Here is a 23225-nt window from a genome sequence, read left to right as displayed (position 1 = left end):
TGGCAGGACCAGCTCCCCACTGGTTCACTTCAGGCCTGGCCCCCGAGGGTGCTGGGGAGGGGCAGGGAGAAGCCAGCAGAGGCGCTACATGGATAACCCCGAGTGGGAGGCCCATCTGTGTGTTTGCCTGCTCCAGGGACTGCGCCAGCGTCACCCACGTGTGAACAGCCCTCCAGAGTGCCCTCTGCACACCGGGGAGAGGGTGGGGGTCCCCCACCCCATTTTCCAGTCCTCTCTTGACCTCGCCCCTATGCTTGACTGAGGCCGGCTTGATAGCATGTGGGGCTTGGTGCCTCTGTAAAGCTCATCCCGTCTACCCCACCTCAAAGGTTTCCTTGAGGGTGCGGGCCTCTGGCTCCTGCCTGACCCAGATCTGCACACGCGGGAGGTGCCTGTAAGAGCTGGCCCCTAACAGAAGCAAGCAGGAAGAATGGATGTCCCTGAGGTCCCTATAGATGCTCTGCACACAGTAGCTGCCTGACAGGAGTATGGTCGGGAGAAGACCGTGGGCACTGGCCCCCTAGGGCAAGGCCCTTTCTGGTAGCTTGAGCCTCTGTAGCCCTTGGGTGCCTATAAACCTAGCCCTGCCCAGAGGGAGTGTGCGGGCTGCAAATCCACCTGACACTCAGCTCAGCAGAAGGCAGACTCTAGGCTCTTCCCTTGCCACTGGGGGAGAATTGGGGGTGCCGAGGAGGAGGGACACAGCAGGCTCAAGCCGCGGGGGCTGGGTACAGCGAGGCGGGTATGACCTCAGGGCCCGGGTGCACTGGTTCAAGGCTGCCCTCTGCCGGGCACTTGGGCTGGCGCCGCGGACAAGGAGGCCGGCTCCAGGGAAGAGAAGGGAAGTCCTGACTAGGCAACTTTATTGTGACCCCGAGGTGGGGCTCTTCACTGGGGCTCTCCTGAAAGCGGAGAGTTGGGGGTGAGGGGCTCTCATGTTGCCCCTACAACACCGCTGTCACATTCAGACACAGATGGAGGGTCTGGGCAGGGGCACCCTGTGCCCGCAGCACAGTCCAGGGAAGGCCCACTTTGCACTGTGGCCCCCAAAGCGTGGCCCCTCATTTCTTGAATCCTGGCTTCTTGGGTCTGGCTGTGGCTTTGGCCTGTGGAGGGAAGGCAGGGCTCCAGGGTCCCCCATTCCCTTCTCCATACCAGGCAGCCCCCCCAGAAAATACCCACCTGTCTCAGGGGCCACAGCCCCCGGTCCTACTCACCTTTTTCGCAGGGCTCTTGTCTCTAACGCTGGCTCTGCAACAGGGTGGAGTGGAGCAGGAGTGGGATGGGGGTCAGGGAGAGAGCTCAGCTCCAGACCCGTGGCGGGGCCCTCCCAGTGCCCACCCTGGAAAGCAAGCCTGGCTGCTTCTCCTGGGGACCACTCGGACTCTTTAAACAAAGGGGTGTGCGTGTGTGCATGCACACGCACATGTGTTTTCCTTAGGCTTCTATCTTCATTTGGTTATCACAAATGTCTTTTTTTTTGTTTTGTTTTTGAGATGGAGTCTGGCTCTGTTGCCCAGGCTACAGTACAGTGACACCATCACAGCTCACTGCAGCCTCCTGGGCTCAAGTGATCCTCCTGCCTCAGCCTCCTGAGTAGCTGGGACTGCAGGTGTGCACCACCACACCTGGCCCACAAATGTCTTTTTCATTATAAAATATTAACCATTTTGTACAAAATATAGCAAATAGACAAGAAAATACATTAGTTAGAGTTTTCTTTACTGTCCACACTAAACATTCTGGTGTATTTTCTTTCAGGGTTATTATTTTTTTTTGGTCAAACTTTTTTTTTTTTTGAGATGGAGTCTTGCTGTGTTGCCCAGGCTGGAGTGCAGTGGTGTGATCTTGGCTCACTGCATCCTTCGCATTCCAGGTTTAAGTAATTCTCCTGCCTCAGCCTCCTGAGTAGCTGAGATTACAGGCACATGCCACCACGCCCAGCTAAATTTTGTATTTTCAGTAGAGACAGGGTTTTGCTATGTTGGCAAGACTGGTCTTGAACTCCTGACCTCAAGTGAGTCTCCCACCTTGGCTTCCCAAAGTGCTGGAATTACAGGTGTGAGCCACCATGCCCGGCCTGGTCAAACTCTTAAAAAAAAATGTGTGAAATAAAATAAAAATGACTTTATATCCTGCTCTATGAACTATCAATATTCTTGTCAGGTGCAGAGTTCACACTTGTAATTCCAGTGGTTTGGGAGGCTGAGGCAGGAGGATTGTGTGAGGCCAGGAGTTTGAGATCAGCTTGGGCAACAAAGACCCTGTCTCTACACAAAACTTAAAAGTTAGCCATGCATAGTTGCACGTGCCTATAGTCCTAGCTACTTGGAAAGCTGAGGTGGGAGGATCACTTGAGCCCAGGAAGTGAAGGCTGCAGTGAGCCATGATTGTGCCATCACACTCCAGCTTGGGTGGCAGAGCAAAACCCTGTCTCATTAAACAAATAAACCAAAACCATACACATACTTTCCAGGTTGCTATATTTTTCATAAGCATTATTAATATTCCATTGAGAAAAGAGATGTAGTTTAGTCAATTGTTACATTGGTAGACATTTAGAATGCTTCCATTTTTTCACTATTTGAATAATGCCATGATAAGCATCTTTTTTTAATTTTGTTTTTTGAGACTGAGTCTCGCTGTGTCATCCAGGCTGGAGTGCAGTGGCACAATCTCGGCTCACTGCAACTTTTCCCTGGGCTCAAGCAATTCTCATGCCTCAGCCTCCTGAGTAGTTGGAATTACAGGCACGCCACCAGGCCTGGCTAATTTTTGTATTTTTAGTAAACACAGGGTTTCATCATGTTGACCAAGCTAGTCTCGAGCTCCTGATCTCAAGTGATCCGCCTGCCTTGGCATCCCAAAGTGCTGGGATTACAGGCACGAGCCACTGTGCCCAGCCATGAGAAATATCTTAGTGCAGATAATTTCCCCTGAATTTTGGATGGAATTCTGTGGAAGGAATTGCCTTCAGTGGAATTAGGTCCCAAGATAAGAATGTTGTAATGCTTTTCCAGAAAGGTGATGCCACCCTCCAGAACTTCCATACCCGTGTGCCTGCGTGTGAGGTATATGCACCGTGTGTACATTTGTACGCGCACATGCCAACAGCACAGTATTCTAACACTGTATATCTCAGCTAAGAGACTTCGGCTAATTTAACAGGTAGGAAGAGTTACCTTGTTTCCTCTTGTTCTTTTTCCAGCTTTTTTTTCTGGGAACCAAAAAACAGTTTATTAGGAGAGTTAGGACAAAGTCCAGAGCCAGAACAGATTCCCAAGGTCCACAAGGTTCCCGCTGAGCACCTGGCCAGAACTAGCCAAGGTGGCCTTGGCCCATCCTGCACACTCAGCTTGGGAGGCTGGCCCAGGCTCCCGGTGGCCCATCCCTCTGAGGTGCTTCTGTAGGGGCACCACTTCCTTCCAAACAGCCACACTCCTTCCCCCACCTTAGCCACGCTCGTCTGCTTCTGGGGCACCAGCCTTTTGACTTGTTTGACAGGGCTTTCCTCCTCCAGAGATACATCTGCATCCTCATCCTCATCATCTTCCTCCTCTTCTTCCTCCTCCTCCCCTTCTTCCTCCTCCTCCTCCTCCCAGGTTAGGTCTGATGCTTCTGTGATAGCATGGGAAAGGGGGCAAGGGCACAGCTTAGAGTTACAGAATCTCGATGCCCACCTCCCATTCTGTGATCCATGTTGCTCCAAGCACTGCCCTGGAGGAATCCTAGTCTGGAGTTAACAGTGGTTACCTGCCTGCCACCTGTACAGGGCGGCACCCTTTCTGGCCCTCTTGACAGTGGGGGCCAGGGTAGGGTAGGGGGTCTAGGAAAGCCCTCCAGAGGGCTGGGGTGGTAGAAAGAGGGCAGGGGAAGTGGCTCTGGCTGGGTAGGAGGGGGATTCATATTGGCAAGGGCTGGGGTCAAGGCTAAAGGTAGGCAGAGTGGGGGAGGAAGAGGAGGGAGAAGGGGAAAGAATCTAAAGCAAATAGCTAATGAACTGAAACTTTATCCTAAGACAAGTGGGACCTGCCAAGGCTTTTTAGCATAATCATAATTATGAATGAGGCATAATCATACAGAAAAGAGGGCCAGTTGAAGGGATCTTGAAGGAGTCAGCATCATGCTGCATTGCTACAGTCCGCGTTGCTGTGGTCTGCATCACTGCAGCAGCCACATCCTGAACAGTGGCTCCCTAGTACGGGGTATTACGCTGAGTACTTTTCCTGAATATCCCATTTATTCTTCACAACTGCTCTTTGAAGTTTACAAGCGAGGGGCTGCAGCCTACAGAGGTCATAGCGGGTAAAGAAGAACAGGGACCAGCGCCCTTGCCTTCCAGTCCAGGCTGCTGGTCGTGATGTTGCCTTTGCGGATTTTCTCCCAAAACTCAAGAATCCCTCCAGGGTTTGAATAGCTAGTATATCTCGAGCCCCTGCCTGGCACGGTACTCTCAGACCTTCCTGAGCCCGGGTTCTGACTTACCATAACTTTCCTGGCCACAGAGGAACACGGGTCCTGAGCCAGCCCGGAGCTGGAAAGTAACTGGGGGAGAAAGCTGCACTCCTACCATGGTGACCTGCAGTGGGAGGAAGCAGAGAAGAGAGGGCCACTTAGGCCTGGCACCTCTCGGGGGCTGGCCTCAGGCAGAAATACTGAGTTGATTTCCCTCCCCAAACCCTACACACTACTCATGGATTGTGTGGACCTTACTGTGTTCTCAGCCCTGTACCCCCCTGCTGAGGTGGGCTCTGTCCAAGAATTTGAACCTGGTAATCCCATTCTTGCTAGGCTCACAGATGGGCCTCCAAGCTGAAAGGCAGCTGTCGATAGGGAAGTCTGATTGCTATGGGCTAAATTACAGCTGTTCCCCCATCCTCCAAATTCCTACGTTGAAGCCCTATTCTCCACTGTGATAGTATTTAGAAATGGGGGCCTTGGGAGGTCATTAGGTTTGGGGTCATGAGGGCGGGACCCTCATGATAGAACTAGTACCTTTACAGTAAGAGACACTGGAGAACTCACTCACTCTCTTTCTCTCCACTCTCCTGCCCCACATGTGAACACATAGCAAGAAGGCTGCCATCTGCAACCCAGGGAGAGGACCCTTACCAGAACCCAACCATGCTGGCCCCCTGATCTCAGACCTCAAGCCTCCAGAACTGTGAGAAAACGTCTGTTGCTGAAGCCCTCCAGTCTGTGGTATTTTGTTATAGCAACTTGGGCAGACTGAGACACTCATCAAATGAGAAAGCAGATTCACGATTTTATGTACAGTACTACTTTCTTTTTTCACATCAGACAGGTAATGTGCCAACTCGTAACCAGGTTTGTGGTAGGCACATCTTATGCACAAGTGTGAAACCCCAATCATCACACTTTTAAATGACAAGAGCCTCTATGGTACTTTTGTCTTATGCATAATGTATGGATATACATAATAAAGGTTTTGGCTGGGCGAAGTGGCTCACACCTGTAATCCCAGCACTTTGGGAGGCCGAGGTGGGTGGATCACGAGGTCAGGAGACTGAGACCATCCTGGCTAACACGGTGAAACCCTGTCTCTACTAAAAATACAAAAAATTAGCCAGACGTGGTGGTGGGCACCTGTAGTCCCACCTACTTGGAAGGCTGAGGCAGGAGAATGGCATGAACCCGGGAGGTGGAGCTTGCGGTGAGCTGAGATCGCGCCACTGCACTCCAGCCTGGGCGACAGAGCGAGACTCTGTCTCCAAAAAAAAAAAAAAAAAGAAAAGAAAAAAGAAATGAAGAGAGGCGGGTGCAGGAGCTGGTGTGCAGCAACTGAAGGGAAATGGGCCTGAAAATAGCCAGGACTTTTCACTTCAGAGCTCACACACAGGCCGGGCACGGTGGCTCATGCCCGTAATCCCAGCACTTTGGGAGGCTGAGGCAGGCGGATAACTTGAGATTAGAAGTTTGAGACCAGCCTGGCCAATATGGTGAAACCCTGTTTCTACTAAAAATACAAAAATTAGCCAGGTATGGTGGTGCACACCTGTAATCCCAGCTACTCAGGGGGCTGAGGCAGGAGAACTACTTGAACCCAGGAAGCAGAGGTTGCAGTGAGCCGAGATTGTGCCACTGCATGCCAGCCTGGGCGACAGAACGAGACTCTGTCTTTAAAAAATACAACAAAGCAACACAAAAAACCTCACAGACAGGAGACAAGGCCTCGGGCTCAGGCGAGAAGGAGAGTTGCAGCTGAGACCACCATGGGGAGGCTAGGACCCGCAAGGGCTGTACCCTTAGTAAAAGGCCCAAGGTAAGTGTTGAGGATTGCAGACTAAAAAGCCCAAACCAGCCCTCTTCCCCTCGAAAATGAAAAAGAAAAATCAAAACCCTAGCCACCATAAAAGGAAGCTAACAAGGAAGCATGAATGGAAATAAAAGAAGCCTCCAGTGAGAGCCCACGACCCACAGCTGCGCCTCTCACTTACGGGGTCTGAATTTACTCAGTGAGTACTGCCAAGCCAAGAAATGTATAGAAAATCCCAAGCTTATGATATTCCTGAGGTAAATGGCAGAAGCAAACACGAAACCACTCTGTTGGGACACTCTCCAAACTCAGGCCACATCGAATTCTTTTGGAAAACAACAAAATAAACTAAAGATGAGCTCACCGTATAAAATTACAAAACATACAAGAAACAATCCAGCTAGAGTCAACAGAAAGAAATCAAGTGACTGCAGACTAGCCTAACCAAGACCTTAGAACCCCAATCTAAAAAAATATCAGATAAAGCTGGGTGTGGTGGTGCATGCCTGTAGCCCAGGCTACTCGGGAGGCTGAGGCAGGAAGATGGCTTGAACTCAGAAGTTCAAGACTGCAGTGAGCTATGATTGCACCACTGCACTCCAGACCGGGAGACAGAGCAAGATCTTGTCTCTAAAACATGTATATACACAAATATGTGTGTGTGTGTGTGTATATATATATATATATATATATATATATATATATATATATATATAAGTTTAAAACCAAGTAAATGTAAAAGTAGGAATCATTATCATAAGAACAAGACATTATGAACAAGAAAAAGAACCAAATGCAGCTTTCTAGATATAAAAAACCGGAAGCTGAGGATGGGCGTGGTGACTCATGCCTATAATCCCAGCGCTTTGAGAGGCCAAGGTGGGAGGATCGCTTGAGGTCAGAATTTAGAAACCAGTCTGGATAACATAGTGAGACTCCAGCTCTACAAAAAAAATAATCATAGCCGGGCATGATGGCTTGTGCCTGTAGTCCCAGCTACTCAGGAGGCTGAAGGGGAGGATCACTTGAGCCCAGGAGTTTGAGGCTGCAGTGAGCCATGATCAGGCCATTGCACTCCAACCTGGGCAACAGAGCAAGACCTTGTCTTTTTTAAAACAAAAACAAAAGAAAACCTCAACAAATGATTAAAAAGAAGAATAAAGCAGCAGAAGCAGAATTAGTATGATCAACAATACTGTGAAGGAATTACCAAATATAAGGCACAGAGGGAGAGATTTAAAGAAACATGAAAGAAAAGCTAACACGGGGGACAGAGTGAGAAGGCCCAACATATATCTAATTGGAAAAGGAACTCGAGAGACTGGAAGACAGTCAATATTCAAAGGGAAAACAACCAAGAATTTTCCAGAATTGATCAAAGACATAGATCCTCATACCTGAAAACCTAAGTCCTGAACAGATAAATAAAAATAAATCTACACCTTAACATATCACGGTAAAACTATAGAAAATAAAAACGACCGGGTGCAGTGGCTCAAGCCTGGAATCCCAGCACTTTGGGAGGCTGAGACGGGCGGATCACGAGGTCAGGAGATCAAGACCATCCTGGCTAACACGGTGAAACCCCGTCTCTACTAAAAAATACAAAAAACTAGCCGGGCGAGGTGGCGGGCGCCTGTAGTCCCAGCTATTCGGGAGGCTGAGGCAGGAGAATGGCGTGAACCCGGGAGGCGGAGCTTGCAGTGAGCTGAGATCCGGCCACTGCACTCCAGCCTGGGCGACAGAGCAAGACTCCATCTCAAAAAAAAAAAATAATAATAAAAAGAAAATAAAAACAAAAGACATTGCCTTAAAATAAACCAGAAAGGAAAGACATCTCCAAAAAGGAAATAATCAGACAGATTGAGGATTTCAACAGCAACATTGGGAACCAGAATAGAACAGCTTCAAAGCTGAAGGAAACTCTCGACCTAGAATTATATACACAGTCAAACCATCGTGAAGGAATGAGGGCATAATCATGATATTTCCAGACAAAGCCTGAGTAAGTTTACTATTCTCAGGCTCACTAAAGTGTGTTTCTAAAAAAGATAAATTAAATCAAGAAGGAAGAAGTGGGTGCAAGAAGCAGTGGTAACCAAACTCACTGGTAAACAAAGTAAACCTACCTAAGAATTAACTGGAAAATACAATAGTACTAGTAATGAGTAGTGTTGAGCAAGTTGACAAGTTGGAGCTAGAACACTAGATAATAATATTGAAGTTAAAAAGATGAGAATCACCGGCTGGGCGCGGTGGCTCAAGCCTGTAATCCCAGCACTTTGGGAGGCCGAGATGGGTGGATCACGAGGTCAGGAGATGGAGACCATCCTGGCTAACACGGTGAAACCCCGTCTCTACTAAAAAAATACAAAAAACTAGCCGGGCGAGGTGGCGGGTGCCTGTAGTCCCAGCTACTCGGGAGGCTGAGGCAGGAGAATGGCGTAAACCCGGGAGGCGGAGCTTGCAGTGAGCTGAGATCCAGCCACTGCACTCCAGCCTGGGCGACAGAGCAAGACTCCATCTCAAAAAATAAATAAATAAATTAATTAATTAATAAAAAGACGAGAATCAGGCCAGGTGCGGTGGTTCACACCTATAATCCCAGAACTTTGGGAGGCCAAGGCAGGCAGATCACCTGAGGTCAGGAGTTCAAGACCAGCCTGGCCAACATGGTGAAACCCTGTCTGTACTAAAAACACAAAAATTAGCTGGGCATCGTGGTGCATACCTGTAATCCCAGCTACTCGGGAGGCTGAGGCAGGAGAATCACCTGAACCTCGGAGGTGGAGGTTGCAGTGAGCCAAGATTGTACCACTGCAATCTAGTCTGGGCAACAGAGTGAGACTCCATTTCGAAAATAAAAAAATAAAAAGAGGAGAATCAGAAAACCTCCTTGGATTGTCTGGGAGGAAATAAAACATTAACTTTAAACTTTGAGTCATGCATGATTGTTAAAAAAATTAAAGATAACCAGTAAAAAATTAGAATGAGATTCTATAACTTCCAAACCAGTGAAAAGGGGAAAAGAAACTTTAATTAATCTAATAAATTATAGGAAAAGGAGAAGAAAATAAAAAAGCAAAGAAAGTAGGGGTACAAAGTACATGCCACAAATCCAATTCCATCAGCAATTGCAATGAATACAGACTATACTGGCCAGCTAGAACAAAATCTAGCTACATACTGTGTAAAAGATACATACCTGGAACATAAGACATAAAACACATCTGAAACAGAGAGGTAGCTGAGGCCAGAACACAAAGGCTCCGAAGCAGGCCGTAATACACTCTGGGCTCTTATTCTAAGTGAGAGAGAGCCATGACTTAAGTGTTCTAGTGGAGAAGCCACATGATCTGACCTGTGTTTAAAAGGATCTTTTTGGCCAGGCACAGTGGCTCACGCCTGTAATCCCAGCACTTTGGGAGGCCAAGGCAAGTGGATGACTTGAGGTCAGAAGTTCAAGACCAGCCTGGCCAACATGGTGAAACCCCATCTTTACTAAAAATACAAAACAACCACCACCACCACCACCACCACCACCACCACCTCAGCTGGGTGTGGTGGGGAGCTCCTGTTGTCCCAGCTACTAGGGAGGTGGAGGTTGCAGTGAGCCGAGATTGCGCCACTGCACTCCAGCCTGGGTGTCAGAGCGAGACTCTGTCTCAAAAAAAAAAAAAAAAAGATCTTTTTGGCAACTATGTGGAGCACAGACCAGGAAACTTTCTGTAAAGAGCCAGAAGGTAATATTTTAGGCTTGCAAACCATATGGTCTCCATGGAGACTACTCAAATCTGCTGTTATGGAGGAAAAGCAGCCATGGACAGGGTACAAATGAATGAGTGTGGCTGTGTTCCCAGTAAAACTACTTACAAAAACAGGCAGCGGGCTAGATTCAAGCTCTCTAGTTTGCCTACCCTGGAATAGACTACAGGGGACCATGTGATGGTAGGAAGGCCCAGCAATTAGAATGGAGCCACAGACAACTGTCACCTATACCGGAGTAGCAGGGAAGATGATGAGATGTGGTCCATCGGGGTATAAGATGGAGGCAGAGATGACAGGACTGCTGGTAGATCAGATATGGGCATGGGAAAAAAGACGGGTTGGCTGGGTGTGGTGGCTCATGCCTGTAATCCCAGCACTTTGGGAGGCCAAGGTAGGTACATCACCTGAGGTCAGGAGTTTGAGACCAGCCTGACCAACATGGCAAAACCCCATCTCTACTAAAAAGAAAAAAATTAGCCGGACGTAGTGGAACATGCCTGTAATCCCAGCCACTTGGGAGGCTAAGACGGGAGAATTGCTTGAACCTGGGAGGCGGGGGTTGCAGTGAGCTGAGATCGCACCATTGTGCTCCAGCCTGGGTGACAGAGTGAGACTCCATCTCAAAAAAAAAAAAAAAAAAAAAGGAAAGGAAAAACTGCCATTATTCAATTATTATATGCATAGAAAACTTGAGACGAATTATTAGAAACTACAGCATTTCTGGATACACAACCAATATGTAGATCGACCATGTTCCTGTGACTAGCAGTGAATGGTTTAAAGCAGCAGCCTCCAACCTTTTTAGCACCAGGGAACGGTTTCCTCGAAGACAATTTTTGCATGGATGGGGTGGGAGTAGGGGGTGGTTTTGGGATGAAACTGCTCCACCTCAGATCAGGCAATCGATTCTTATAAGAAGCATGCAACCTAGACCCCTTGCACGCACAGCTTACAATAGGGTTCATGCTCCTCTGAGAATCTAATGCCACTCTGATCTGATGGGAGGCGGGACTCAGGGGTAATGCTGGCTAGCTGGCTGCTCACCTCCTGCTGTGCCGCGGGTTCCTAACAGGCCACAGACGGATTCTGGTCCTTGGCCCGGTGGTTGGGGACCCCTGATTTAAAGTGTAATTTTTGCAGACAGCTTAACTTGCCTAAGGTCACACAGCTCTAGGAAGGGGTGAGCTGGGCTGGACCCCAGCTTTCTGCATGGGCTGTGCTACCTCCCTGGCATGGCTCACTTCTGTAGGGTGAATGCACCCTCGTGTGTGTCCATCCCCACCCAAGAGTGAGGGTGAGGGTGAGGCTGGGGCTGGCAGCAGTTTTCCTGCCAGCAGGGAAAGGCCCACCATGGGGAGGACTGAGGCCTGGAGCGAGGCAATGGTGACCGGCTGCATCTTCTTGTCCTCCTGGTTTGCTGGGGGCAGGATCTCCACGCGATGCATCTCTTCTTTGGCTTTCTCTCCCAAGCAAATCTGCGCGGGTTTGAAAATAGACAGAGGCCCCTCATCACCCTGAGGGCAGACGGGAGAAACCCATAGTCCTCTGTTGGGACCAGAAAGTCTCCGGACTCCATCCTCCTCCCCTCTTTTGGGAACACCGACCGTATGAAGCAACAGCCTGCAGTTCTGCTTCCCCTCCAGCTGGGGTCTGAAGGTCCAAGTCCGCCTCTCCTGACTGAGTTCGCAGCCTGCGGAGGAGAAAGGGAGGGAAGTGGGGCCCTCTATTCGTTCCCGAGGGAGGGGCTCACCTGGGCCCCAAGCTGCCGCGCACCGGAGGTGGGGCGTGGCTCTGGGAAGTAGCCTGAGTTCCCACTCACCCCAGAGCACGGTCGTCACTGCCTTTTCCTCCGTGCTGCTGGCGCTACTGAGATTCATGGCTCCGGGCGGAGAAGCAGGGTGGCCGGGCAGCTGCAAGGAGGGCGCCCGCGTGAGGCCTTGCTCCCTGACCCTGACCCTCGACTGGAGGATGCCAGAGGCCGGCAGGCATCGGCAGATACTGAGGCGTCGCTCGCGGCTGGAGAGCGCCCGCCAAGGTCAAGGGCTCACCGCCAACTCCTGGAGGACGAGTACCCACCTCCCAGCGGGGCGCGCAGCCCGGGGCTCGGCCGGGCGCGGAGAGGACCGCCGGACTCACGCGAGAGGGAGCTGTCCACCGAGCCCAGGCTTGAAAGCCCGCGGGGAGGTCACCTGGCTGCGCTTGGGCCTAACTCAAAAGCCTCTGTGCACCTCCACCAGGCGCAGAGAAAGGGGTGTGCGCGCGGCTTAGGTCCCAGCTCCCCCCACTCAGCCTTACTGTCGCTGCTTCGCGCGGGGCCAGTCACGCCATTGGCGCTCCCGGAGCGCAGCGCAACCTCATCCCCGCTGGCCGGAGGGCTGCTGCCCAAGGCCGGGCTAAGAAGCCTTGGAAGGGGAAGGGCAGGTGTCCAATCAGCCGCAAAGAAGCCGCCTGCCTCTCCCCTTCCCTTCTCCCATTGTTTCCTCCTCTGCGCGGTAGAATCACCTGGAGGGCTGTTAATGTGCGCATCGCTGCGCCCCACTCCACAGCTGCCCTTGGCGTGGGTCTGGGTGGGGCCGAGGGAATTTGCTTTTCTAACCGGTTCCCAGGTGAAACTGATGATGCCGGCCCAGGACCCTTCGTGAGAACGGCTGTCCGAGCCAAAGAGGACCCGCCGAGGCCTACTGGCGACCCCTCCCCAGCCCATGGAAAGGAAACCTTAGCCCAACTTAGGAAGGGAGGCCTGCAGCTGGCAGGAAGCGGCAGTTAGAAGCGCTCCTTGTTCGTTGCCTTTCTTCCTTTCCTTTCCCTATGCCTTATACAGCATGGGCCTTTCCTAAGGCCCAGACAGCCCGTCCTTCCAGTCTCCAATGAGAGAGAGCGAGCCCTGTCTCCAGAACGGTGAGATCTCCCGCGGAGAGCCACAGCCCGCAGGTGGGGTGGGGAGGGGAGCAGGGAGGCTCCGCGGCAGGGGGCGGGGGGCACACTGGGGAGCACGGCTAGCGACGCTACAGGGCCAAGCACGTGACCAGCAGCGGGTCCCAGGCTCAGTAGGCAGTGAAGAGAAGGGGGGGTTTCAGCGGATATACCCTGGAGACACCTCAGATAACCAGGGATCTCCCGCACACCTCTGGGGCAGGGGCTCATTGCTACGGAGAGGTCAGAATCTTTTATTCCTGGGAGCTGGGGTCAACCTCCCTGTGAATTGGCCAGGACAACCCAGGAGAGGCTTGGGGGCCTGCCAGGGCCCCCTAGGCTCCCTGTCCTCAGCTGAGCAGTTCCAGTCTCCTTGACTGTCCCTGAGATCTCTGTCCTTGGCAGGGGGCCTACTGGAGGTGACAGCCATTGCAGCCAAGTGTGTGGTAAAGATGAGCAAATTGCAGGCACATGCATGCCATGCACAGACGTTCAAGTATTCACTCAACAAACGGTGATTCCGCCAGCCGGGCGGGGTCTGTGCATCCCGCAGTGAATACGAAACAGCCCCTCAAAGGGCTTCCAGCCTCATTGGAGAGTAGGGCTCAAAGCAAACCGGTCTTCAGTGGCCCCAGGCCACCCTCCCCGTGAATAATCACACTGATGTGAGGCTGCAGCTGGGGTTCACAGTGAAGGCTAAATGGAGGCAGGGGAGGGGGATGACCCTGAGGTCATGACCTAGAGCTGGGAGACTGGAACTGGACAGTCTGGGTTCAAGTCTGGACTCTGTGATTTCAGGTGTGTTAATTCATGTCTCAGTGCCTCAGTTTCTTCATCTGCTAAATGAGGCTATAATACTGGTACCATCCTCATTAACTTTTTTTTAACTGATACATAGTAATTGTACATATTTACGGGGTACATATGGTATTTTGATACTTGCACACAATGCGTAATGAGCAAATCAGTGTAACTGGGATATCCATCACCTTCAACATTATTTCTTTTTTTTTTTGGAGACAGAGTTTCACTCTCATCACCAAGGCTGGAGTGCAGTGGTGTGATCTCAGCTCACTGCAACCTCTGCCTCCCGGGTTCAGGCGATTCTCCTGCCTCAGCCTCCCGAGTAGCTGGGTTTACAGGTGCCCACAACCATGCCCAGCTAATTTTCATATTTTTAATAGAGATGGGGTTTCACCATGTTGGCCAGGTTGGTCTTGAACTCCTGACCTCAGTGATCCTCCTGCCTCGGACTCCCAAAGTGCTGGGATTACAGGCGTGAGCCACTGGGCCTGGCTAAATGTTTATCATTTCTTTGTGTTGGAAACATTTCAAGTCTTCTCTTCTAGCTATTTTGAAATATACAGTAAATTATTGTTAACTATAGTCACCGTACTGTACTATCAACTTATTTATTATTATTTCTTATTTCAACTTATTTCTATCAAATAGTATGTTTGTACCCATTGATCTCTCTCCATCCCTCCACCCCTTCCCAGCCTCTAGTATTCCATCATTCTACTCTCTAATTTCAATTTTTTTTTTTTTTTTTAGCTCCCACATGAATGAGAGCATGTGAAATTTGTCTTTTTGTGTCTGGCTTGCTTCACGTAACATAATGACCTCCAGTTCCACCTATATTGCTGCAAATAAGAGGGCTTCCATATTTTTTTATGGCTGGATATATTCCATTGTGTAGAGGTACCACATTTTCTTTTTCCATTCATCTGTTGATGGACACTTAGGTTGATCCCGTATCTTGGCTCTTGGAATAGTGCTGCAATAAACAAGGGCGTGCAGATATCCCTCCTTTCCTTTGGATACTGATTTGCATTATGGAAAGCAGTATGGGGACTTCACAAAAAACTAAAAATAGGACTACCATATGATCCAGCAATCCCACTACTGGGTTATTTATCCAAAGGTATTTCTAGGGTTATTTATCCCAGTAATGGAACTGTTGAATCATGTGGTAGTTCTATTTTTAGTTTTTTGAGAAATCTCCGTACTGCTTTCCATAATGGCTGTACTAACTTACATTCCCACCAACAGTGTATAAGAGTTCCCTTTTCTGCACATCCTCGCCAGCATTTGTCTTTTTGATAACAGCCATTCTAACTGAGGTGAGATGATACCTCATTGTGGTTTTAATTTGCATTTCCCTAATGATTAGTGATGTCGAGCTTTTCTTTTCTTTTCTTTTCTTTTTTTTTTTTTTTTGAGACAGAGTCCTGCTCTGTCACCTGGCTGGAGTGCAGTGGTATGATCTTGGCTCTCTGCAACCTCTGCCTCCTGGGTTCAAGCAATTCTCCTGCCTCAGCCTCCCGAGTAGCTGGGACTACAGGTGCGTGCCACCATGCCCAGCTAATTTTTGTATTTTTAGTAGAGACAGGGTTTCACCATGTTGGCCAGGATGGCCTCATTCTCTTGACCTTGTGATCCTCCTTCCTTGGCCTCCCAAAGTGTTGGGACTACAGGTGTGAGCCACTGCGCCCAGCTGAGCATTTTTTCATATGCCTATTGGCCATTTGTTTGTTTTCTTTTGAGAAATGTCTATTCATGTCCTTTGCCCACTTAATATTACTATTTGTTTTTTGCAGTTGAGTCATTTGTATTCCTTGTATATTCTGGATATTAGTCCCTTGTTAGATGAATAATTTGCAAATATTTTCTCCTATTCTGCAGGTTGTCTCTTCACTCTGTTGACTGTTTCTTTGCAGTGCAGACGTTTTTGGTTTCATATAGTCTTATTTGTCTATTTTTGTTTTTGTTGCCTGTGCTTTTGCAGTCTTAAGCCATAAAATCTTTGCCTAGACCCATGTCCTGAAGCATTTCCCCTAGGTTTTCTCCTAGTAGTAGTATAGTTTCAGGCCTTATGTTTAAGTCTTTAATCCATTTTGAATTGATTTTTGTATGTGATGACAGATGGAGTCTACTTTTCTTCTTATTATCAATATCCAGTTTTCCCAGCACCATTTATTAAAGAAGATGTCCTTTCCCCAATGTAAGTTCTTGGTGCCTTTGTCAAAAAATCAGTTTGTGATAAGTACAGAGATTGATTTCTGGGTTCTCCATTTTTTTCCGTTGGTCTGTGTCTGTTTTTATACCAATACCATGCTGCTTGGTTACTATAGCTTTGTAGTGTATAATATTTATATTTATATTTGAGACAGGGTCTTGCTCTATCTCCCAGGAGTGCAGGAGCAATTTCAGCTCACTGCAGCCTCCACCTCCTAGACTCAAGTGATCCTCCCACCTCAGCCTCTGGAGTAGCTGGGACTATAGGTGTGTGCCACAATACCTGGCTACTATTTTTTTTTTTTGGTAGAGATGGGGTTTCTCCATGTTGTCCAGGCTGGTCTCAAACTCCTCTGCTTAAGTGATCCACACACGTTGGCCTCCAAAAGTGTTGGGATTACAGGCATGAGCTTGCCCACCCTGTAGTATGTTTCGAAGTCAGGTAGGGTCATGCCTCTACCTCTATTCTTTTTGCTCAGTATTGCTTTGGCTATTTGGAGTCTTTTGTGGTTCTATACAAATTTTAGGATTGTCTTTTCTGTTTTTGTGAAGAATGTCATGGTATTTTCACAGGGATTGCACTGAATCTGTAGATTGCTTTGGGTAGTATAGCCTTTTAAATTTAATTTTATTTCTTATTTTTAAATTTTATTTATTTTCTATTTTTGAGGCAGAGTCTCGCTCTGTTGCCCAGGCCGGAGTGCAGGGGTATGGTCATAGCTCACTGTAACCTTGAACTCCTGGGCTCAAGCAATCCTCCTGCCTCAGCCTCCTGAGTAGCTTGGACTATAAGGTGTGTACCACCACGCCTGTCTAATTTGTAAAATTTTTTTGTTGTGTCTCACTATGTTGCTCAGGCTTGTCTTGAACTCCTAGGCTCAAGTGATCCTCCCTCCTAGGCCTCCCAAAGCACTGGGATTATAGGCATGAATCATTGTGCCTAGCCCTAGTATGGCCATTTTAACCATATTAATTTTTCCAGTTCATGAGCATGGGATGTCTTTCCATTTTGTTGTGTCCTTTCCAATTTCCTTCATCAGTGTTTTGTAGTTTTTGTTATAGAGGTCCTTCACTTCCTTAGTTAACTTTTATTCCTTGGGACTTTATTTTTTGTAGCTCTTGTAAATGGGATCACTTTCTTGATTTCTTTTCTATTTTATTATTGGTGTATAGAAACACTGCTGATTTTCATATGTTGATTTTGGTGTCTTGCAACTTCACTGAATTTGTCTATCAGTTCTAGGAGTTTTTTAGTGGATTGTTTAGGCTTTTCTATACATAAGATCATGTCTGCAAAGAGAGACAATTTGACTTCTTTTCCAATTTCTTTTTATTGTTTTATTTAATTAATTAATTTTATTTTTTGAGACGGAGTCTCACTCTGTTGCCCAGGCTGGAGTGCAGTGACGCGATCAATGCTCACTGCAAGCTCCACCTCTGGGGTTCACGCCATTCTCCTGCCTCAGCCTCTCGAGTAGCTGGGACTACAGGTGCCCCCCACTGCTCCCAGCCAATTTTTTTGTACTTTTAGCAGAGACGGGGTTTCACCGTGTTAGCCAGGATCGTCTTGATCTCCTGACCTCGTGATCCACCTGCCTTGGCCTCCCAAAGTGCTGGGATTACGGGTGTGAGCCACTGTGCCCCGCCTATTGTTTTATTTTATTTTGAGACAGAGTCTTGCTCTGATGGCCAGGCTGGAGTGCAGGGGTGTGATCTTGGCTCGCTGCAATCTTTGCCTTCTGAGCTCAAGTGAATCTCCTTCGTCAGCCTCCTAAATAGCTGGGAATACAGGTGCCCGCCACCATGCCTGGCTAATATTTGTATTTTTAATAGAGATGGGGTTTCACCATGTTGGCCAGGCCGGTCTTTAACTCCTGACTTTAAGTGATTGGCCACCTTGGGCTCCCAAAGTGCTGGGATTACAAGCATGAGCTATTGCGTCCGGCCCCTTCTTTTCCAATTTAGAAGCCTTTTATTTCTCTCTTACCTGGTTGTTCTGGTTAGTACTTATAGAACTGTGTCGAATACGACTGGTGAAGGCCGGCATCCTTGTCTTGTTCCAGTTCTTAGAGTAAAGGCTTTCAGCTTTCTCCCATTCAGTATGATGTTAGCTGTGGGTTGTCATATATGGCCTTTATTATGTTAAGGTATATTACTTGTATGCATAACTTGTTGAGAGTTTTTATCATGAAGGGATGTAGACTTTTATCAGATGCTTTTTCTGCATATATTGAGACGATTATATGGTTTTTGTCTCTCCTGGTATTCTTACCCTGCAATTCCACCTAGGAAACTTCTCATCCATATATAAAGTTCATTGATTTTTTTTTTTTAAGAAACCACCTTAATGAGGTATGATTGACATGCAAAAGGCTGTACATATTTAAGGTATACATCTTGTTGAGTTTGGGGATAAATATACACCTATGAAACCTTCAACACCATCATGGCCATGAACATATCCATCACCTCCCGAAGTTTTCTCTTGCCTTCTTTATTATTATTATTATTTTTGTTTGTTTTGTTTTGTTTTGAGATGGAGTCTCACTCTGTTACCCAGGCTGGAGTGCAGTGGCGTGATCTCAGCTCACTGCAACCTCTGCTTCCCAGATTCAAGCCATTCTTCTGTCTCAGCCTCCCGAGTAGCTGGGACTACAGGCACCCGCCACCACACCCAGCTAATTTTTATACTTTTAGTAGAGACAGGGTTTCACCATGTTGGTCAGGCTGGTCTTGAATTCCTGACCTCAGGTAATCCACCTGCCTCAGCCTCCGAAAGTGCTGGGATTACAGGTGTGAACCACCACGGCCGGCCTGTGTTTTTTCATTAAGAACACTTAATGTAAGATCTATTATTTTAGCAGATAGTAAGTATACTACTGTACTTACTGTACTTAGTATTGTTAGTTCTAGACACTGTGTTGCATAGTGGACTCCAGATTTATCTTGAGTAACTGAAACTTTGTACCCTTTGACCATCACCTCCCTGTTTCCCTCTCCTCCCAGGGCATGGCAACCATTCCTATACTCCTTGCTTTTGTTATTTTGACTATTTTAGATCCCACATGAGTGAGATCATGCATATTTGTCTTTCTGTGTCTGGTTTATTTCATTAAACATAATGCCCTCCAGGTCCAGCCATGTTGTCCTAGATGACAGAATTGCCTTCTTTTTCAAGGCTAAATAATATACCATTGTATGTATGTACTATTTTCTATATCCTGCATCCATCAGTGGGCATTTAAGCTGTTTTCATATTTTGGCTATTGTGAATGATGCTGTCATGAACACAAAAGTGCAGATATCCCTTTGAGATTCTGATTTCAGTTCCTTTGAATATATGGTCAGGAGTGGGATTCCTAGAACATAGGTAGTTCGATTTTTTTTTTTTTTTTTGAGACAGAGTCTTGCTCTGTTGCCCAGGCTGGAGTGCAGTGGCCAGATCTCAGCTCACTGCAAGCTCCGCCTCCTGGGTTTATGCCATTCTCCTGCCTCAGCCTCTCGAGTAGCTGGGACTACAGGCGCCTGCCACCTCGCCCGGCTAGTTTTTTGTATTTTTTTTAGTAGAGACGGGGTTTCACCGTGTTAGCCAGGATGGTCTCGATCTCCTGACCTCGTGGTCCGCCTGTCTTGGCCTCCCAAAGTGCTGGGATTACAGGCTTGAGCCACCACGCCCGGCGGTAGTTCGATTTTTAATTTTCTTGCTGACAGGTTTCACTCTGTCACTCAGGCTGGAGTGCAATGTGATCATAGCTCACTGCTGCCTTGAACTGCTAGGCTGAAGCGATCCTCCCACCTCAGCCTCCCATGTAGCTGGGACTACAGGTGTGCACCACCATGTCTGGTTAATTTTTTTTTTTTTTGGAGAGACAGGGTCTTGCTATGTTGTTCAGACTGCTCTTGAATTCCTAGCCTCAAGCAATCCTCCCATCTTGGCCTCCCAAAGCACTAGGATTACAGGCATGAGCCACCATGCCTGGCCTCTATTTCTAACTTTTTGAGGAACCTCCATACTCTTTTCCTTAGCAGCTTTTACATTCCCACCAAGCATGTACAAATGTTCCTGTTTCTCTACATCCTCAACAATTGTTTTCTTTTGTTTTTTTGAGACAGGGTCTCCCTCTGGAGTCCAGGCTGGAGTGTAGTGGCATGATCATGACTCTCTGCCACCTTGACCTCCTGGGCTCAAGCGATTCTCCTGCCTCAACTTTCTGAGTAGCTGAGACTATAAGTGTGCACCACTAGGCCAACACATTTCTTGATTTTTTTTTCTTTCTTTTTTTGTAGAGTTGGGGTCTCACTATGTTGCCCAGGTTGGTCTTGAACTCCTGAGCTCAAGTGATCCTCTTGCCTCGGCCTCTCAACATGCTGGGATTACAGGCGTGAGCCACCTTTTTTTTTTTTTTTTTTTTTTTGGAGACGGAGTCATGCTGTCGCCCAGGCTGGAGTGCAGTGGCGCGATCTCGGCTCACTGCAAGCTTTGCCTCCCGGGTTCACACCATTCTCCTGCCTCAGCCTCCTGAGTAGGGGGGACTACAGGCGCCCGCCACCACGACTGGCTAATTTTTTTGTATTTTTTAGTAGAGACGGGGTTTCACCATGTTAGCCAGGATGGTCTCGATCTCCTGACCTAGTGATCTGCCCGTCTCAGCCTCCCAAAGTGCTGGGACTGCAGGCATGTGCCACCACACAGGCCTGGGTGGTCTTTTCTAAAATGGTGCCAGAGGAACTGGATCTATCTCTTTGGCATGAGCCAGGCTTCTGCCGTGCAGGAATTAGCTTTTTCTTTTTAAATTAACTTTATTGAAAAATAATTTATATACAAAAACCTGCACTTGAACGGGCACAATGGCTCATGCCTGTATTCCCAGAAATTTGGGAGGCTAAGACAGGACGATGGCTTGAGGTCAGGAGTTCAAGACCAGCCTGGGCGACAGACTGAGACTCCGTTTCAAAAAAAAAAAAAAAAAAACACTAGCCAGGTGGTATGACACGCTCCTATAGTCCTAGCTACTTGGGAGCTGAGGTGGGAGGATCACTTGAGCTTGGGAGTTTGAGGCTGCAATGAGCTGTGGTCACACCACTGTGCTCCAGCGACAGAGTGAGACTCTGTCTAAAAAAACCCACAAAACTGCATTCATTTTAACTGCATAGTTTGAGTTGTGACAAATGTATACACCCATGTAGCATCACCACAGTCAAGATATAATTTCCATTGTCCCTTCCTAATTTGTTTCCCTTTGCAGTCAATGCCCCCACCCCACCCCCTGCCATGCCTAATTGGCATTAGGCAAATGCTGATCTGCTTTCTGACATTACAGATTAGTATTGCCTGTTCTAGAACTTGATATAAGTAGAATCCTACAGGGTCTTTTTGTCGACCTTTTTTTGCTAAGCAAAATGTATTTGAGATTTATTTATCTATACTAGTGCTTGTATCAGTAGTTTGTTTCTGGTTTTGGTTGAGGAGTATCCCACAATTGGTCTATCCAGTCATCTGCCTGTTAGAGTTATGTGTCAACATGACTAGGCTATCAACCCAGTTATTCAAGCAAATATTAATCTATGTGTTGCTATCAAGGTAATCTGTAGATGTAATTAATATCTACAATCCATTGACTTTGAGTTAAGGGAATTACCCTTGATGATGAGAGTATGCCTGACCCAATCAGTTGAAAAACCTCAGGAACAGAAGCAAGGTTTTCCTGAAGTCCTTCCTGGGGGCTGCAGCTTCAGCTCCTTGCTCCTCTCAGCTTCCAAGCTGCTCTTCCCGATGGCCTGCCCTACAGATTTCAGACTCTCCTGGTCAGTCCTCATAATCACATGGGCCAATTCCTTGAAGTAAGTCCCTGTCAGATAGAACTGTTGGTGAACATTTGGGAACTTTCCAGTTTTAAACAATTGTGAATAAAATGGCTATGAATATTTGAGAGCAAGCCTTTGGATATATGTTTTAACTTTTCTTGGGTAAATAAGAGCGGAATTGCTGAATATATGGTAAGCATATGTTAAGCTTTATATGAAACTACAAAACTACTTTGACATGCTATACCCTTTTATTTATTATTTTTATATTTGAGACAGGTTCTTACTCTGTTGCCCAGGCTGGAATGCAGTGGCATGATCATGGTTCACTGTAGCCTTGACCCCCCTGGGCTCAGGTGATCCTTTCACCTCAGCCTCCCATGTAGCTGGGATGACAGGCATGTGTCACCATGTCTGGCTGTGCTGTACCATTTTACATTTCTACATATAAGAATTCTTGCGATTCTCCTGCCTCAGCCTCCCGAGTAGCTGGGACTACAGGTGTGTGCCATCACCCCCAGCTAATTTTTGTACTTTTTTTTTTTTCCAAGATAGAGTCTTGCTCTATCGCCCAGGATGGAGTGCAGTGGCACAATCTCACCTCACTGCAACTTCTGCCTTCCAGGTTCAAGCAATTCTCCGCCTTAGCCTCCTGAGTAGCTGGCATTACAGGCACCCACACCATGTCCGGCTAATTTTTATATTTTTAGTAGAGACTGGGTTTCACCATCTTGTCCAGGCTGGTCTTGAACTACTGACCTTGTGATCCACCTGCCTTGGCCTCCCAAAATGCTGGGATTTCAGGTGTAAGCCACTGTGCCTGGCCTAATTTTTGTATTTTTAGTAGACATGCGGTTTCACCATGTTGGCCAGGATGCTCTCGATCTCTTGACCTTGTGATCCAGCCACCTCGGCCTCCCAAAGTGCTGAGATTATAGGCGTGAGCCACTGTGCCCGGCCAGTGTATAAGAATTCTAATTATTCTACATCTTTGCCAACAGTTGGCATTCGGTGTTAATTGTAGCCATTCTAGTGGATGTATAGTGGCATTTCATTGTGGTTTTTATTTGCATTTTCTTGATGACAAGTGATTTTGAGCTTCTTTTCAAGGTGATTATTGATCATTTGTAGATCTTATTTTACAAAATGCATGTTCAACTATTTTGTCCATTTTAAAGTTGTGTTATTCTTAGTGAGTTTTGTGTGTGTATGTTTCTTTTTTCTTCTTTTATTTTTTTTTTTAGACAAGGTCTTGCTCTGTTGCCCAGGCTGCAGTGCTGTGGTAACATCATGGCTCACTGCAGGCTCTGCCTCCCTGGCTCAAGTGATCCTCCCACTTCAGCCTCCCAAACAGTTGGAATTACAGGAATGCACCACCATGCTTGGTTAATTAAATTTTTTGTTGTTGTTGTAGAAATGAGGTCTCACTATATTGCCCAGGCTG

The 23225-nt window shown here is 47.6% G+C and overlaps 1 protein-coding gene and 1 non-coding gene across 11 annotated transcripts; both read right to left on the bottom strand.

Annotated features, from left to right (window-relative positions):
• Positions 1–846: 846 nt before the first annotated feature.
• Positions 847–13030, bottom strand: NPM2 (nucleophosmin/nucleoplasmin 2). 10 transcript variants are annotated; one of them, XR_013397141.1, is made up of 10 exons: positions 12548–13030; positions 12122–12447; positions 11865–11955; positions 11650–11735; positions 11395–11520; positions 4486–4579; positions 3452–3618; positions 3183–3217; positions 1218–1386; positions 847–1106 (listed from the first exon to the last, which is right to left on the bottom strand). XR_013397141.1 is itself a non-coding variant. In XM_077943211.1 (10 exons), the coding sequence occupies exons 3-10, from the start codon at positions 11920–11922 to the stop codon at positions 1062–1064; spliced, it is 645 nt and encodes a 214-aa protein (XP_077799337.1). In that variant the 5' UTR covers positions 11923–11955; positions 12122–12447; positions 12548–13030; the 3' UTR covers positions 847–1061. The 10 variants fall into 10 exon arrangements, 9 of the variants coding, with proteins under 9 accessions (XP_077799337.1, XP_077799338.1, XP_077799341.1 ...); XM_077943211.1 differs by having other exon boundaries at positions 1218–1251; XM_077943212.1 differs by having other exon boundaries at positions 1218–1251; positions 12341–12447.
• LOC114680525 (small nucleolar RNA U13) lies at positions 5296–5398 on the bottom strand. Its single transcript, XR_003732741.2, has one exon. It is a non-coding gene; the product is annotated as a small nucleolar RNA U13 (small nucleolar RNA).
• Positions 13031–23225: the final 10195 nt, after the last annotated feature.

This window comes from Macaca mulatta, chromosome 8 (assembly GCF_049350105.2).
Source record: "Macaca mulatta isolate MMU2019108-1 chromosome 8, T2T-MMU8v2.0, whole genome shotgun sequence".
NCBI classification, from domain to species: domain Eukaryota; kingdom Metazoa; phylum Chordata; class Mammalia; order Primates; family Cercopithecidae; genus Macaca; species Macaca mulatta.
This window is presented reverse-complemented; position numbering and strand designations above follow the sequence as displayed.

Bases quoted from the DNA above. Each gene is read 5' to 3' on its own strand.
- NPM2 (XM_077943209.1), bottom strand. From the start codon at position 12,571: ATGCGCACATTAACAGCCCTCCAG. The intron at 11,956-12,547 runs GTGATTCTACCG...CCCTCCTTGCAG, and splicing joins GCACATTAACAGCCCTCCAG to CTGCCCGGCCACCCTGCTTC. The intron at 4,580-11,394 runs GTGGGCCTTTCC...CTCCCACTGCAG, and splicing joins AGGCCTCAGTCCTCCCCATG to GTCACCATGGTAGGAGTGCA.